Below are 18,063 nucleotides of genomic sequence, written 5' to 3'. Positions count from 1 at the left end.
CACAGCCTGGAGAAGAGAAGGCTGCGTGGAGACCTCATAGCAGCCTTCCAGTATCTGAAGGGGACCAACAGGGATGCTGGTGAGGGACTATTCATTAAGGACTGCAGTGATAGGACAAGGGGTAACGGGTTGAAACTTAAACAGCTGAGGTTTAGACTGGATATAAGGAATAAAATCTTTACTGTGAGGGTGCTGAGGCACTGGAATGGGTTGCCCAGGGAGGTTGTGAATGCTCCATCCCTGGCAGTGTTCAAGGCCAGGTTGGATGAAGCCTTGGGTGATATGGTTTAGTGTGAGGTGTCCCTGCCCATGGCAGGGGGTTGGAAGTAGATGATCTTAAGGTCCTTTCCAACCCTAACTATTCTATGGTTCTATGATTCTATGACATGGGTGCAAGATGCACCTCATTGGGGTGCTCCACAGGAAAGCCCTGAGCATGGTGCGGGTCATCCAGTCTGACCAGGCAGGAGGGTCCCAGTGTACTGGGTGGAAGTGGGTGCAGCAGACAGAGCAAGTCTTTACCCCGCTGCTCTTTGGAGAAGCCTTGATGCTGCTTTGCAGCTTGATCAGAGAGTAACAAAGCTACTGAAAGGACAAGAAAGAGCAACTTGTGTCTTCCTTTAGTGTGTGAGCAGGAGCCCTTGGAGGGGTTGGTCATGGCAGGAGGAGCTGGAGCGTGGACCTGGAAAGTGCCAGGATTGGACCCTGTGGATTAACAGATCAGTACAGGAGCTGCGCTCTCCAAAAGGAATTCCAGCAGTTTCATTTACTGGAAAGCAACTAAAACCTGAGTGTGAACATCGTGGGGAGCGATGGAATTAATACAGAGAGGTATTTCAAACCCAGTTGTGTTTGTAGCACACTTTAACCCTCCTTTGCCCGGGTTGGAAGGGGCAGAGCTGCTCTCTGCTGCCCAGGGTCTCTATGCCCGGCTGAGGGGCTGCCTCTCTCCAGATGTGCTGTTTACAGCTCAACATCTGTCCGTGCTTTTGCCAAGTAAGCATCAGGAAACCCAACTGTGGTCACCAGCACAGCTCCGTCCTGGTGCAGCAGCCTGGTGGTGACAAACACAGGGTGTCTGCTGTTGGTTTGAACCAGAAACCTGGGCCCCATGCGGACCAGCAGCTGAAGAGGCTCCCGTGGTAAATGGGGTGTTTATTGCTGCTTTGTGTGCGTGCAGAGGAGGTGGAGCTGCTGGTCCTACAACAGCTTCCACCCAAACGACTCCAGGCAGACGCATTTGAAAACTTCACTTTATTTCTCTGTTATAAAAGCAGGGTTTTGTTAGGTTTACATCTCTGTAAGTGTCCAGACTCGGTACATCTTGGGGTTGTTTTCACAGTATCTCTGCAAGACCAAGGACAATTCTTATTGCTGCGCCGGGGCTCGGGCAGCCCTCGCTTTACCCCCTGCTGCTGGACCCAGCCTTGCTCACTGCTGCGCCGGCTCAACAGGTCTATACCCCCCCAAACACTGCTTCACTTTGCTATTGACCCTCCAAGGGGCTGCCCCACTCTTGCCATGCTCATCTCAGTGTTAAGGGTAGGAAAGGAGAACTGTATGGCCCATAGCTGTGGGGTTAAAGGGAGGGTGCAGGGGAGGGTTTTCCCGGGGCTCACCCTGATGCATCCCACCCTGGACCACCACAGGATCCTAACTGGGATGGTCAGGCTATAAAGAGCCGAGCATCACTGATGGGAGAGGTGAGGCAGAGACAAGCTCACGCACATCAGTATCCCATGGTGGTGCCCCATCGCCTTACCCGCGTATCCTTTGTGCATTCCTGGGTCTGCAAGAAGCTGCCAGAGAAGGAGCTTTATTTACCTCTTATTTACCACCCCACTCAGTGCAGGATGCCCTGGGTCCCCAGACATTTAAGTCCCCACTGGGACCCTGTCAATCCCCATTCTAACCACATGACCATAAACCAGCCATAGCAATAGCGATGTCTATAGCACCTGCAACTTCCAGCCACCATTCCTTCTCTATTCAATCTGTCCCAGTCAGGTTTGTAATGAAGCAGCATTGGAAAAAACATCACTTTTAATCACAACACATGAAATCTCAAAGAGGCAGCATCACTTCTTACGCCATGTCTGGTGATGGAGGTGGAGGGGCACGTTTCAACCTAGGCACGGGATAAAGGCATTCTTTGGGAAGGGAGAAGTCCATGCAAAGCCAACCCCAACGTGAGCTTTGAATTTCATATTTACTGCTTAACTGGGTCTGTTCAGTGCAACGGAACGCATTAGCCAAGAGGTTACTATCAAATTGCATGGATGCATCCAGTCTACCAGGTAGAGGGAAGTAGGAGGAACGAGATTTAATGCACTGGGAGACTAAGTCCGACACAGAGCTAAGTGGAAAAGGACGTAGGTGTTCCCTGAATGTGGTTTTTGGTGACTGAGAAGAAATCTTTCCTTGGAATTCCTTCGTGCAGCTTATTAAGACAACTGGGTCCGATTCCTTCGACCCATGCTGACATCAGTGAGAACTGTAAGTACTCAGCACCCGGAGACAAAGTGAGTACCAGGCATAAATACCCCTTTCTGCTCATCCCAATGGGACTGCATCCAAGCGGTAGCTGAGATGCAAGCGTTATCAGCTCTTCACCCACAGCTCACATTTTGTCCTCTTCTGCATGTATTGCCTAGGAGAAAATGCAAGTCCCAAAGGGCTGTGCCAGTAGAGCTATAGTTAGTATTTGAATCCGTGTAAGAAAATGGAGTTTAATACAGAGTGACCGTGCAAGTCAAAGTCTCCCTAGCTTCATCCTGTATAGTCCCAAAGCCTAGATTTAGGCAAACTTTGGCTCATGGATTTGGGTTTGATCCAGTCCACTTGTCTGCAAGCTGCTTGTAATGCTGGGCTTCCTCCCTCTGGGATCTGCCTGATGAAGAGAGCAGCTCCGTGACCGAGCATCTCTGAACACCAGTGCATGGAGGAGGGTGGTCTTCCTGGGAACTGGGGGTACAGTGGTTGCAGGGACCCAGGATCCTTGTTTGCTGGTTTGAGATTGTCATGGTGGGGGATCTATCTTCTCGACCTGCTTTCCCCAGGCAGGTGATGTTGAACCTGGTGCCAAGGTGATGACGTGGATTGGAGCAGTGGGAAGGAGGATTTCCTGCTGGGTAATGTCCTGTGTGGGAGATGAGGATGGCAATAGCAGCGAATCGGTGCCTCTCCAAGGGGAGAGCCTTTAGAGCAGCGTGTGTGTGGTTGTGAGACCTGTTCAGACCAGCTCAGCAAGGCCAGGCTTGTCTCTGGCAGCTGAGCTCTCTTCAGTCCTTGCTCTCGAGGCAAATTGTTAATGAGAGGAAGAGATGTTTGTAGGGGCTGCAGAGGGAAGGGGAAGTGCTCTGCCTCAGGCTGTGTGCTGGAGCAAGAGTGCAGAGCCTCTGCTTCCATCCTGTGCCCTGCCCTCCAGATGCCACCTCTGCTGCAGGACTTCCTCTGCCTGCAAACCATGCCCTTCCCGTTCCAGCGGCTCCTCCACACCGCCCTCCTCTGCAGAAGTGCATCTGGTAACCTCTGAAGCCTTATGGAAACCTACAGGTTCCACCTCCTTCTCCAATGCACCTTCCGTACTGGAGGATCTAGACCCAGACTCAGTGCTGCCCTGCTTGCACCTTCTCACGCATTACCCTTTGCTACATAGATGTTTGTGCAGTAACCAGACAGGTATAGTACCATGGTCCTGTCCGTACCCCATTCCTGATGGGTGCGTAGATCGTGAGGTCATTTGGAAGAAGATTCTCTAACCCCAGTGTGATTTGTTGTCATGGGAAGAAGAGTTTTTCCTAGCTTCTGCTTGGAATGGGTGCCTGTTATTTTCAGATGTGGCTGCTCCTGAATTATGGATATTGCTGGGTAGACTTGGTAGATAAGATCTGCCCTCGCTTACACCCATGCATCTCCAGTTACTTCAGAAGGATCCTTTTTATATCCTGCTCTTCTTACAGCTCTGTCAGTTGGATTTCATGGGAAAACTGGGCAACAGCTTCACCCACCAACAGCCAGCGCATGAGCCAGTGGCTCTCACACCCCAAGCTGGTGGATTGTGGGCTACAGCTGGCAAACACCTGTGTGTCTTAAAGCCAAACCCAGTGGGACATCATCCCCTCTTGGTGTATGTTACCTCCCAGGGCCACAACTCCAGCTGTGGGATTGTCCCATATTCTTATGCTAACAGGAGACTGAGACCACCAAGCGTAAGCAGTGCAAGCTTCTTGCTACCTCTTCTGAGAAGCAGGGGCATGGCCCAGTGGCTCCCACTCGAGAGACATCCTACAGCAGGTTTGGTATTTGCATTGCTTTGAAACTATTTCCATGCTTCCTTGATCCAGGTTGTAAAACCAGGAGGATTCTCTTTCCATCGTGCTTCTCCCAACTTCAGGCCCTTTTCTTTCCCGCATCCATCAGCCTGTGACACTGATGGATCCATTCCTTGCTCCAAAAGGTTCTCCCAGAAATTCTGTAGAAAAAGGACATTCTGCCTGGTGGTGGTGGTGTTGGTTCGTTGTTGTCAGACGTAGCTTTAAGGCAAAAGTTTGGCAATGCAAAGCAAAGTCTACATAAGGCCGCATGACTTGGATTTGCAACTCAGAACCTGATAGCTTAAAAAAAGAATAACCATAATCCCTATCTTAAATAATCAACTTTTTGCTCCAGGAACTTGTTTTGTTCTCAACCAAAATGGAAAAAAAATAAAAGGGAAAAAAAAACCCCAAAACAAAACCCCTTTTAAAATCCCAACTAAAATGTCCTCATTGTTCGGGGCAGTCTGGACAAGCTAATGAGACTGAAGTTCAAACAGGAACTAAAGTAGGGAAGAAACAAACCAGCTCTAGGGATAGACATCAGTGTTAGTTTCTTCCCTTAGGAATCCAGTGATGAGACAGACCCCGGTCCAAGGTCTCCTCTTTAGCTTTAGCACAGTGAAATCCGTCCCAATGGGAGAAGGTAGAATGGTTGCATTTGTTGAATGAAGAAAAAGTGCATTCTTGATTTTGCTCAGATTCTATGTGTGTATTCTAATACCTAAGTGATTGTTTTGCTTCGGGTGTGTTGGTTCGTTTCTCTTTTTCTCCCTTTTGGTGCCGGGACGCCAGGTTTGTATTACCGATGTTTGGGAGGTATCACCACGAGCGGCTGCCCATCCTTTGGCCTCCACATGAGTACCTGAGCATCATTGGCATTGGGTTTGACAAGGGCACTGGGTGGTATTGGCTCATTCTTGCTAAGGACCTGGGGCTGCTCTTGAGCAGAGGGCTCCTGCAGCTTGGCACGCTGCCCCAAGGGTCTGCTGGGGTTCACCTCGATGCCCAGCCTCATGCGCCATTTGATAGTCTGCAAGGTCACCATCTCGTTGGTAGCCGTGTTGGTTGCAACCAGCCAAGTGGTGAAGCTTTGATCCCGGTGGATGCTCGTGAGTTTGGCCACGTTGCTCTCGCTGACGGGCACTGCCCACGTCACGCTCGGGTAGAAGTTGTCGTTCATGCTGATGTTGAACTTGGACTCCTTCTTGGTGGGACCCACGATGGTGCAGGTTTCTGTCGTGTTCCCGTACCAGGGATAGTTCACTCCATCCGAGTCACTGATGGCCTGGATTTTACCCTCCAGTAGATCCGGAAGCTCCCAACTTGACCTGCCATAATCAACAGCAAATTATGGATAACGTACGAATTAATTAGGTTAAGAACATGCCAGGCTTCAAGGAAGGGGATGTGAATGCATCCCCCCCCTTTAGCTTTTACTGGAATTTGTGCCTTTCACACCATCCTGCTGAAAAGGCCCCATCCCTCCCATTAACACTGCCTGCACATTGCCAGGACTGATCATGGAAGTCTGTCCAGCTGTTAAACACCATTGAGGAGCAAGCATCAAGCAGGGATACCTCGCAGGGACTGATGGTAGCCTGGAGTGGTTCAAACTGTGTCTATTTGAGGCTGCAAAGGGTAAGTGCTCCAGTGCTGGAAATAATGCAGTGTTGCAAGTATCTCCTTGCAGGTCCTTGTGTGTCTGAACACAAGGACTCACCCCAGCACTGTATTCACCAGTGAGGGCAGGGCTCGAGGCTCAATTGCCTTCTCTCAATAGCACAATATCTCCGGTGTCAGCAGAAGAGCAGCAGGCTCAGAGCTGGCCCTGGGGTGAGGTGGCAAAAGGCCCAAGTGATTGAAGTAGGACTCAACCAGACCATAAAGCTTCCCCCTGCCCTGTTCTTCCCTTTCAGTCCCTGCATAAGCCACTGTCTCTCCCTGCTGTCTGCCTGGCGCTGCCTGTGTAACCCATCCTTCCCCAGCCCTAGGAAGGACCCAGTTCAAAGGCTGCACCCCAGGCTCCAGGCTGGGGATGCTATTACAGTAATCAGAGAAACTGAGGTCAGCCAGCCTGTAAAACTGCCTGAGCCGGTCGCTGGGTGCTGTGCTTGCAGGCAGGCAGAAAGGTCGGGCTCTAGAGCAAGCAAGGGAGTGCAAACTGCCTCTGTCACCTTGCAGCTCACAACTAGGGTTGGGTTTCTTTATTAACTTCCAATTTAATTAACATGAGATTTGCCAATAGTAGCAAACTGCTGTAAATGCCTCAGACGCAGAGTTTGATACATGCAGAGTGATGGCATAACCACAGAGCATGTGCCAGGTATTTTAAGGACACTCTTGTATAAAGCAGGCTGATAGACATGGCTCTGATGTACCTTCTCTTTCTTGCTTATGGATCAGCCTTCCCGGCATCCAGAGACGCTGAAGTGGCAGAAGGGTCTGTGTGGCAGCAGCTCCCAGCCTGGCATTTGCACTTGACCCACCATGGGGCTGGGATATGAGGCCGTATCCCAGGCCCCCAAGCCTTGTGGCCCCCTACATAATGGGACATAGTTTATCTTGGGAGAGAGACCGAGGACATGTGCTCAGGCTCAGCAGAGTCACTGTCCAAGCCTTTATTAAGCCCAGTGCTGCAGCTTAAAATAGCCCTTTGGCTGAAGCAGGGGCTGAAGTGGGTGCAAGCAGGCGGGGGGCTCATGTGGGACCCAGCCAGCTCTAACCCAGCTTTGGATGAGCTGCTCCTCTGCTCTGGCCAGGACTAATGTGATGGTCTCACAAGGCTGTTCTGTTAATTAGTTAATGGCCGTAAAGTGCCTCCATGTTTGGAGCCACTGGATGGTTCAGCTGTTGGCTGGAAATGCCTGGCTGGAGCTAGAGGATACTGCAGGGGATTTAAAGACCTCATTTCTCTTTTCACCCTAGCAGGGGGGGTCCTAGTTAAAAATCCCCCCTGTGCCATGGCAGGCATTGGGCAAAGGGCTGCCCTGTGTAGGATGTGCCTGGTTTGCAGGTGGGATATGGCCTGGGAGGTTAAGGGCAAGGCAGGACGCAGGCTGTGCAGCAGGGATGCAGGGATGCTCCGAGCAGCAGGACCAGGGTTATGCAAGCGCGACATCTCTGCGCACAGATTTAGGGGCTGCTGTCAGCTCTGGCACCGCAGCTGCAGCAAATCCTCCCCTCCCGAGCCCATGGCCAGCAGGCAGAGGGAGTCCTTTCCCTGGAAGAAAATCGGTAGTGAAGGCAGCCAAAAGGAGATCCCTGAGCAGCCCTGCCAGGACCCCCATCGCTGCAGACACTGATGCGCTCTGCTCTCTAAACCAGAGTCATCCTCGCTCTCCATCCCCCATGCTCTTCAGGAAAAGCCCTGGGGATGCTGGATGAGCACAGCCTGCAGCAGGCAGATGAGCAGAGGTCGTGTCTGCAGCCCCCACCTCCTCCCCACCACACAGCTCGGCTCTGAAACACCATCTGGGGGCTCTTTCTCTCCCGTTCAGCAGATGGTTTAGGATTACTTTCCATTCAGTGGCCAGGACCCAGCTTGGCTGTCACCTGGGGATGAGATGTGATGATTTCCCAGAGGTTCACCCTGACAGACCCGGTGCTAAGGTGCAGCTGCAGCATCTCTGTGGGTACCACAGAGCCAGACTGGGACCTGAGATGCTACAAGAGGCTGACAACCCTCCTAGGCTGCTCCAGCCTACTCAGGTCAGAGGCTGGTGCGTGAATGGCAGCAGAATCAGGTAGAAGATGCTCTGAAACTACAGGGCAGCTAAGACCTGCTTGTCCCTACACATATCAGATCCCCAGACCAGCAGAGAATCCCAGACTGGATTGGATTGGAAGCTCACCCAGTTCCACCCCCCTGCCATGGGCAGGGACACCTTGCACTAGCGCATGCTGCTGCAGGACCTTGTCAGGATTTGTCCAGGGTTTAAACGAGTGGAGCTGTGTCAGGGCATGGGGAGGTTGCTGAAGGCAGGATGCTGCCCTCAGGGCCTGCAGAACCTCAGTGCAAAGCAGAGCGTGTTGGTGAGCAGCATGGCTGCACTCAGGCTCAGAAGCGCATCCTGCTTAGGAAAAGGCATTGGCAGGAATGGGGAAGAAGAAACTGGGCTGTGTTTCCTCATGGAGCACCCTGTGCTTAACTCTAGAGCGTGGTTAACCCTGGGGTTTCAAAACCATGAGGCTCTGTCTGCACATTAGCCATGAGAAGACAAACAAGGCCTTATGATGATCCCATGACTGGAGTGAAACCAGACAGTTGTTGCTGGTTGTGGTTGGCCCTCGCCTGCTGCTACTGCAAAGCCTGCATGCTGGCCAGGTTGGTAGCCTTTGCTTGCATAGCGTGTCCATGTTAAATAATATGCCAACAGCTGTCTTTTTGGATGATTTTGGACAGAACGCTGTGGAATGATCTTTGGCTGCATCAGCATCTTTCTGTGGTGGTGTCGAGCCAAGAAAGACCAGGAAGTGCCCAGTAAACACTTTGCTGACAACAGCAGGGAAGAGGCATGAGAAGAAACCAACCTATCTGGTTTCGTGGATTCACAGTGGTTGATCAGCTCCAAAATCAGTAGGTACCAGCTTGTAATGCTGATAGGCTTGTTCCTACCTCTTCTGAAACCTTCAGAGTCAGGATGGGCACCACCAGAGTCTGGATGCTAACAAATCCCTATTAACAAATGGCTTTTTCCTATCAGAAGGAACTTTGAGCTACTTCTTGTGGCACAACCATACCCTGCTGCTGAGAGCCAAGCAGCTTTATGTAGGTTTTAGGCTCCTAGTCCTCATTCAGATACACTTCTTCCTATTCCATCACATGAAATGAAGCCCCCAGCTTACCCCAAGCCCCACAGCACAAACCGGAGCCATCACTGCAGTGGCCTGTGCAGTGACAGCAAATCCAAGCGGAGCAGCCTCCAGCCCTGTGCATCCCGCAGTGACATGGGGACATTCACTTAACCTTTTACGACAGGCATCAGGCACTACCAGCACCAATTCCTTAAAGCCAGCTCCTCATTAGTCACAGCCCAGATGGACTTGCATAACCTCGTGCTTTCCCATAGCCCCTCCACCAGCTCCCTAGATAGCAGAAGCCGATCTCGGATGCAGACTGTGCTCGGTGCAGGTACCGGTGCAGTGTGTGTGGGTGCAGTGAAAAGCCGTCTCGAGTATTTCACATCCCTGCTCCTGCCTCCCTCCCTTCCCTGCGCCTGTGCTGAAGGAAAGAGAACCTGACAGTCGGAACTGCTTGATTTTAAATTGCCCTTTCCAGCGCCTGTCTCGCCTGCTTCACATGGAGAGATCCAAGCCGCGGTTACAGCAAAGAACAGGAAGGAAATCCAAGCTGTTGTTCCCCTGTTGTCGGAGTCACGCTGCTGTGGTCCCTTTCCCCCCCATCCTCCAGCTGCGTGTTCCTCCTGGTGAACCGGCAGTGATGTGTGCTGGTTCAGGCAGTCACACCAGCAGAACGCTGGCATTAAGAGAAAGGGACAGATTGCTGCTGCTTATCTGAGCAGGCTCAAATCAGGCCGGACAACCGATTTGCCTGTGTTAAACTGCCTGCCTACAGCACAGGTAAGGGCAGCAAAGCCTCCAAACCCCCAGAGGGTAAATTCCCACTGTGAGCTGACCTCCCTTTGCTTCCCAGGGAAAGGATAACCTTATTTTTCTCCTGTGGTGAATCTGCTTCTGACTGTGTTTTCCCTTCCGAGGACTGGGGGTTTATTCTCTTGACAAGTTGATTTCTCGAGTTCATTGTGCCTCTGCTGCAGGGCATAGAAGATTTAATGTCACAAGAGAGATGCCGGGTAGGTGAAGCGATGATGTAATGCTGCAAGCTGCCCCATCAGGGAGAAATATCCACCTGAAACTTCCCCAGATCCTGGGCTGATCATATGCAAACTCCAATTTATTTCTCTCTCTGTTTTGCATATCTCCATCTGCACCGCTTCTTGCTTATCTCCATGGAGATGAAGAAACGAGGCTGGATAATGCTGTTCTGGCATCACTCAGCCACTAACACAGGTCCCACCAAGTGCTGCATGACAAGGAACCAGCACCCATGGGGAAGATCCCCGTGGGGACCCCATCCAGCTGCTCCCACACAGGCCTGATCCTGATGCTTCCCACTGCACAGCAGCATCCTTCCCTAAGGAACAGGGTAAAACCCTGCTTGAGGGAGCAGGAACAGCAGCCAGGAGATTGCCCCAGTTCTGCAGGGAAGTGGGGTCAGAGAGCACTTCCACATCCTCGTGCAGGAGGTTTTCACATTCCCAGCAGCACCTACTGACTTACATATAAAATAATGCCAGTGTTCACGTCATCTAAGCCTTAATTGTTTTCCTTTATACCTAAAACCACTGCTTTTAGCCCCAAATGACCAGTGCCGCTTTAAGCATGTCTGAATTATCCCCTCTGTAACTAACATCCCTATATAGACACTGCTCCATCTGCTCCAGTATTTCTCAGCTGTTTCTGTCCTCAACATAATGGCCAGCTTATACACAGCTAACAACTTTGGAGCATGGAAGTGACAAATTAACCCAAAGCCTGCTGTAAGCACTGATGCTCCAGCTGACCGAGTGATTTTTGATGATTTGGTGTTTTCTGTTTGCTGTGATCAAAGATATGTGTGTTGCAGCAGCCTCTCTCCATCATGGAAAGTTGGGACAAATACTCTGCTGGCATAAATCAATGTAGCTCTGTGGAGGTCAGAGAGATTACATTGAGTTACACCAGCTAAAGGCTTTGCCCATCTTTCAGATAGGTTTGTGTCCTGTCCCTCTCCCTGTAAAGGTCTTCCAAGAGCATGTGTCAATGGCATTGAAAGAAGCCTTTCCTCCCAAACACCTTTATTTATAGCTTTCAGATGGTGACAGGTCTATAGAAAGAGAGTGGAGGAGCAGGCCAATTCCTGCTTGTGTTTGGGTAACTCCTTTCTCTGTATCAGTTAAACTTCAATGAACGTCCTAGGGAAAAATCCTTGTTTCCATGATTTTCTAGCTAATAACTCCCTGACACAGCTGCAGTGTTTAATTCTGACTGCCTGTTTACAGCATGCAGCCCGTAGATACAACTTTTCCTTGGTCTCAAAGCATTCCAGCAAGGGAAGACTGTACCAAACCCTCATTCCAAGCACAGGCAAACTCAGGTGCAGGGAAATAGGATACAGCAACACTGGCAGAGCAGCTCTCTGCCCAATCCTCCTTGTTTCAGTGGATGTGAGCTGTATTTATATACAGTGGACTTCTCTGTTTTCCTTCGCAGCTGGTCGCTGAAGACAGGATTTCTAAATGAGCCTGAGAATTACACATGCAAATCCCATAGGCCTGGAACTGGGAACATCTGAGCAACAAATTGTCCTTGCTAAAGATGGTGTCGGAGCCAAAAAGCCTACAGATTTCGGGCCTGCTGTAAGTACTTTTATGATCAAGCTAAGCTGGTTCTGCTCCCTCATTGAGCCTCACTGGTGCCAGGCACTTTATGCTTGAGCAGAGAGGGGACATGGGGACAGAAGTGGGGGGGACACTGCCACTGATGGTCCTCACTTTCTATTCGCTCTGGTCCAAATCTTACAACATGTATGCACTTTATGTCTATGATGCTGAACCCGTGTCCTTATCTGAGCTTACAGGCAGGAGGGAGGGAAGAAGGGGCAGGACGTGCGTGCAGATGTTCAGGTTGATGGCAGGGAGGTACTGCACTAAGTCAGTCTATCCTGCTCTGCAGCCCTACCCCGTGTTCCCTCAGCCCTCCTCATTGACCATGTTTTAAGCCACACAGAATGACCCTTGAGGGGCTGAGCCAGCATCTCCCTAACACCAGGCACTGGATGAGCAGATGGGATCGTTCCTTAGGATCTGACCTTCTTGTCCTTCCTCCCTTGCCCCTGAGACTGGGCAGCATCAGCACCTCCAGTCCCCAAACCATCTGCCAGCCCCGGGTTCTGCGGTCAGGCTCATCTCCGTGGCTGGACAGACAGATCTCTGCTGCACCCAGCGCTGCCAGCACCGGGTACTGCAGAACTGCTGGGCTGTGCAGGCATCTGGACATCAGGTGCTGTCGCTGCTTTAACTATGAGCCAAATCCTGCACCAGCGTTTGGTGACCAAACTGGTGGAGGACTGGGGAGGAGATGACTTTTCTCAGTGGGGAGGTGACATTTCCATTTGACTCGTTCCTGTCTTATTCTGACTGTCTGACCGGTAACAGGGTGGTTTTCCTGTGCCAAACAGCCCCTCACTTCCCCTATCTTACATATATATCTATCTTTCCCCTCTTACATTACCCCAAAAGAGGGTAATGTGAATTTTTCACCCTGCAAAGGGTTTAATTCTCAGTGGGTTAAATCCATCTTGCTCTGCCCCTGTAGGCTGCCTGCTGCCATAGGCAAGGCAAGCAGGATCCATTCCCTGATGTCAAATGTGTTCCCAAAGCTGTTGGGCCACCGAGCCCCCAGTGGTGGCCCACTGCAGCAGCAGCAGTGCCCGCTGGGGCCAGCATGTGCCACAAGTGTCAGCCCTTGGGTTTCCCTGGGGCTTCTCAAGGAGCAGATTTACCCTGGGAGGGATGGGGAGGGATGCAGATGAGAGGAGCTGACAGTCAGGGGGACCCCTTGTGTAAAACATGTATCAAAACAGGGCTGTCAGTGGTATCAGGGCTGATCTGGGCTTGCAGGATCTCCAGTGCTGCTCAAAAGCTGTTGGGAAATGCAGGATTGCTTTTGGGTTCCTATCAGAACAAGTGGGTTTTGGTTATGGCTTGGGCACATTTCCATTAGACGGGAAGAACACCCACTCCTTTGAAAGGGCAGGGACAAGCTCTCCTGTATTTTAACCATAGGATAAAGTCCTGTTAAGTTTCAGAAGAGCTGGGTTTGAAAATCAAACCAACTGCATTAGAATTTTCAGCTTAATCCAGTATTTCCACCCAGGCCATGGTCCTTCCCACAAGGCAAACGCACCCGCACGTGCTCGTGGAAATACTTACATTCCCTGCTCCCCATAGTGATTGTAAAATTCCATGTGGCTGCAAGCCTGGATCCAGCCCACGATCCAGGTCTCCTTCTTGGGAATAGGGGGCACCAACACTTGTGCAGAGGCTCGGAAGTGAGGGGTCCGGTAACGCAGGACCACGCTGGAGGACTCGTCGATGCTGGTGGGAATGGGATCAATGGAGGCTTTGACTTCAATCACTGAAATACTTTCCCGGAAAACTTTGGATTTGCAGCTAATACTCTGAATACAGCCCATGGCATACCCCGAGTACAGTCCGACGCAGCTCCTAGGGTACTCCAGCAATCCTGGGGAATATTAGGCATTGAAATTATCTGGTGCTAGATCAATTACAGATCTTCTTGGTTTGTAATCTCAAAACTGATATCCATAGGATAGAAAATTCATCACGTAAAGCCTTAATTTGAGTCTCTGTCTTACAAGTACTGCTATTTTTTGAGGCTAGCTGCACTTCAGAAGCAAAAAGGGCCTTTAAAACTGTTTTCCCCTTTTAATGACTCATTAAATATATCACTCAAACAGTCTTTGGGTTAAAAAAAAAAGGACTCTTGAGTTCAATAAATAAAGGTGGTGTTCTTAGCTGATATATTTAGTCCTTCCTTTCCTCAGATGCGGTCTGTCATTCACCGTCAAACATAGAACTAGCCGGTATTTCCCTTTATTCTTTGGATGAAAAGCAGAATGTTGATAGACACATCTATATAAATAATGAAATAGTTTTTAGCCCCGGCTTGTCACAACCGGTGTGGATTTCCACTTCCTGACTTGCAGTTGTTCAGAACTTCCTTTCGCACAAAAATCACAATAATAAACCCGAAAGAAACGACGGGGTGGGAAACGCACGAAGTAGCCAAAGCTCCGGTTGTTGGAGGCTCCTCCGCCAGCGATGCTTTGGGGATTATTATTATTATTAATTACGATTCATTATTATGCTCTTCCCTTAGAAATAGCCGGAGCCGCACGGACGGACCGGGGGTCCCGCTCCCGCAGCGGGGCCGCGCTCAGCACCGCGGAATCACCGCCCGTGACATCCCGTCGCCACGCACCGGCCCGGGGGGCGCCGGCCCCGCTGCTCCCTTCGTCCTCCTCCTCCTCCTCGGCGAGCGTCTCTCCGCAGGGGTGTCCGACCTTCCTCCTCCTCCTCCTCCTCCCGCTGCTGCCGCCGGCCGAGCGGGCTGCGGCTCAGCCTGCGGGGCTCATGGGCTGCCCCGCACACACGCGTGGGCCCCGCGGGGCGCTCACCGCATCCCGCGGCTGCGGGAGCAGCGCCGAGCCCCGGGCTCCGCACCGGGCTCCGCGCTCCCTGCGCTGCGCGGAGGCGCGGTGCGGCGGGCGGAGGGGGGGGGGGGGGGTGTAGGGGGGAGGCTCCTTCTCTCGCTCTTTTTTATCCTCCCTTCGCCTCTTTGCTAGATGCCCGGGGAGGTGAGAGGAGCAGGATCGGTGCCTCCGCCTCCTGGCTGCGGCGAGCTTCCTCTCTCGCAATACATTCATGCATACGGGGACAGCGCCGGCCCCGCGCTCAGCCTCGCCGCTGGAGCTAAGGGGGGGCTCGGGGAGGGCTCCCGCTCCGCTCGCAGCCGCAGCATCAGAAAGGCAACGGGGTCAAACTTTGCCGAAACTCGCCCGTTGCTGCTCCGAGCCCCCCGGCGAGCCCCGCCGGCAGCCGGGGCTGGGACCGCCGCATGACAGCGGCCCCGAGCCCGCTCCGCTCCCTGCCCGCCCGTCCTCCCTCCTTCGCCCAGTCCCATCCCTCCCCCTGTATTTCGCTTTTAAACTGCAGCTGTTGAAGCTAAACCTCCTTTGCAAAAAGCAGCATTTCCTCCCCCACCTCCGTGGATTGTGGGTAATGTAGTTTTGGTTGGACATGGCTCCCCTCCTCCCCTTCCCTTCCCTTTTTCCCAGTGTATTTTCTCTTGGGTTTTCAGCTTAAGAGCTCCCTCTCCCAGCTGGAGCTTGGGTGCTAGGTTTGGGAAAGGGGTGGTCTCCTTCTGTGCAAAACCTGTAGCCCTAGGTTGATGGACTGGGTTTCAAGCAGCCAGAAAGGCAGAGCTCTCCATAGCAGCACAGGGACTGAGGAGCAACTGGAATAGAGACTTAGGAGCCACCCAAGGCAGCAGTGGCCTGTGGCAAAGTTGTAAACTTCCATAATGGATAATTTCAGGAGTAACGCTGCTGAGGATCCCAGCGGCAAGAGCTGAGCACCAGGAGAGGGGTGTGCGTGTCCAGCTTTTCGGGAATAGCTGCTGTGCATTGAGGGGGATGCAGGAATCCAGGTGCGTGTTTGTTGTTATTATTGTGTCCTTTGTGGCGTGTTTCTACATAGGAAACCTGGGGAGCAAAGAGGTAAAAACCCCTTTGCCAGTGATGCCTGCAGGGTGGTACAGCAGAGCAGAGACATAGGATCAGGAATGGTTTTGACTGGGAGACATTAAAGCCCATCCAGTTCCAACCCCTGCCACGGGCAGGGACCCCTTCCACTGGAGCAGCTGCTCCAAGCCCCTGTGTCCAACCTGGCCTTGAGCATTGCCAGGGATGGGGCAGCCACAGCTCCTCTGGGCACCTTGTGCCAGCGCCTCAGCACCCTCACAGGGAAGAGCTCCAGCCTAAGAGCTCAGCTCAGTCTCCCCTCAGGCAGGTTAAAGCCATTCCCCTCGTTCTGTCCTTACAGGCCCTTGTCCAAAGCCCCTCTCCAGCTTTCTTGTAGGCCTCTTTAGATACTGGTATTAGTTCTTCCTACCCTGTGCTCCCAACAGGCTCAATAAGCTCACGCTGTGCCTGGCATTCTCCAGCACTGTGCACTTGCTGTCTGCCCTGTGGTAGGAAGGAGAGACCGGAGCTAATGTGTGATCCTAACAAGTGAATGCCACGGGATGAGGGGAGGCAGATTTGCTCCTTTCCACCGCAGCGGGAAAAGCATTGCCCTTTTCTTCTGTGTGTTTCTCAAAGGTTTAGCCGAGTATTTCCTTCAGACTTCCCAGTGAAGTGCACCATTACTGTCACTAGTCCCACAACAGCTACAAGACCCAAGAACACGCTCAAATTACAGGCAACTTACCATCACGTAGTACAAGAAAGAATGGAATGAACATCTCCAAGTGCAATATCCAGTTGCATCAGCAGCCTCCAGAAGGTGTTGAAATCCTTTGACATTTCCAAGACTCTTTCACACTTTTCAAACAAGCTTGTCACACTTTCTCAGAGCATCATGAATCTGGTGAAACTGCGTCTTCGGCACCTCCAGTTTCATGAAGCTTCAGACAGGTTTTGCTTCAACTTGGCTGTCTCTGGTATTCTGGTCAATGAGGAAATTACATTATCCCATCCTAATTAAATCAGCTTTTTAACTGCAGGTGGAGTTTTCTCTGGGTATTGTAGTGCCCGTCCCCATTACGCTGCTGGGAGTGATGAGTGTGGCTGCGCTGAGCCCTGTGCTGAACCACTCCTGTGCCCGAGATCATGCTGCTCACTGATGGGATGGTTGGAGAGGTGAGGCCAAGCTGCGATAAGCATGAATTAGGAGTGTCCGGTGATGCTGTGTTGTGTTTCCTTCTGCTCCTCCTTTGATGAACCTGCCTATGTCTCATTGCAGCATGGCCGTGCTCCATTCCTGCTATTATTACCCCCATGGCTGTGCCTCCATGTCCTTCCAGCATGTTTTCCTGGTTTATGGAGAGGCAGGCTCTGCTCTTCACCATCTGATCAGCAACACATAGGAGCAGCCCACTGGAGGCTATGTTGTGCTGTGCTGATGGGCCTGCTGGATCTGCTGCCTGTGCCATGCACACTGCAGAATATCACATTTCACTTTGGCCAGGCTCTCTCTTTTTCACCCCCAAGAACAATCCCACCCAGGAACACCACAGGTTTGCTTGCAAGCACTTTGGCTTCAAGCTCTGCTTCTTGGCCAGGCACTGCTGGAGCCTGGGGTGCACCAACACTACTGGTGAATCACAGGGAAAGGGGAGGTTGCTGCCCCTTCCATCCCACCCCATCTCCAGCCATCCATGTGGAATTGTGGTGGGTGCCCCGGGACTGCAGCACAGGGCACTGCAGGTGACAGGGAGGCAGGAGTGAGCTGGGTGCATGGAGCACACCAGATTTGTCCATGCGGATTTGTCCGTCCGGGCATTCTCCCAGGTGATCCGTGTGGATCGGGTGTCAGGCCTGGAATAGCCCTGCTGGAGCAGGAAGCCTGTCTACAGGCTTAGCAGGGATATTTATAAACCCTGGGGTTTGTGGCTGTGTTGTGAGCAGAGCAGCAGGATGGTGCTCATTATGGTCCCAGTGCAGGGACTGGAGAGGTTTCCCTCCCAGGATCGGTTTCCCTGGTTGGATCCAGTGCTGACAGCTCATCCGGCTGCGGGAGAGACCAAACTGCTTTCCATTCCCACTGCCCTTTTGACAGGGGTTTGCTGGTGCTGCATCCATCCCATGCGACCCTTCCTCTTCCATCCCCTTCCCACTGGGGACTTGTGCTGTGATGCTGGACTCTCACAGGGAGGCTGGGGCAGCTCTGTGTGTAAGGCAGGGAAATTCCCTTACATCAGCACCAGCAGAAGAGACAGGCACCAGATTAAATTAACTCCCAGGGCTTTCAAGCTATTTTTTACCCTGTGACATGCTCAGTAATAGCTCAGCATCCTGAGCACTGGGCTGGACAGAGAAAGGGATGATTCTCCCTCTTTCTGTGCCTGTGATGTTTGCAAAGAGCCCCACACAGCAGCA

General features: G+C 52.0%; 1 protein-coding gene across 1 annotated transcript; it reads right to left on the bottom strand.

The window, feature by feature from the left end:
• Positions 1–1,239: 1,239 nt before the first annotated feature.
• On the bottom strand, positions 1,240–14,625 carry FAM78A (family with sequence similarity 78 member A). Its single transcript, XM_005146248.3, has 2 exons — positions 13,313–14,625; positions 1,240–5,647 (listed from the first exon to the last, which is right to left on the bottom strand). The coding sequence occupies exons 1-2, from the start codon at positions 13,573–13,575 to the stop codon at positions 5,119–5,121; spliced, it is 792 nt and encodes a 263-aa protein (XP_005146305.1). The 5' UTR covers positions 13,576–14,625; the 3' UTR covers positions 1,240–5,118.
• Positions 14,626–18,063: the final 3,438 nt, after the last annotated feature.

The sequence above is a fragment of the Melopsittacus undulatus genome, chromosome 11, assembly GCF_012275295.1.
Source record: "Melopsittacus undulatus isolate bMelUnd1 chromosome 11, bMelUnd1.mat.Z, whole genome shotgun sequence".
Taxonomy (NCBI): Eukaryota; Metazoa; Chordata; class Aves; order Psittaciformes; family Psittaculidae; genus Melopsittacus; species Melopsittacus undulatus.
The sequence above is the reverse complement of the archived record's forward strand: the minus strand, read 5'-3'. Positions and strand labels throughout refer to the sequence as shown.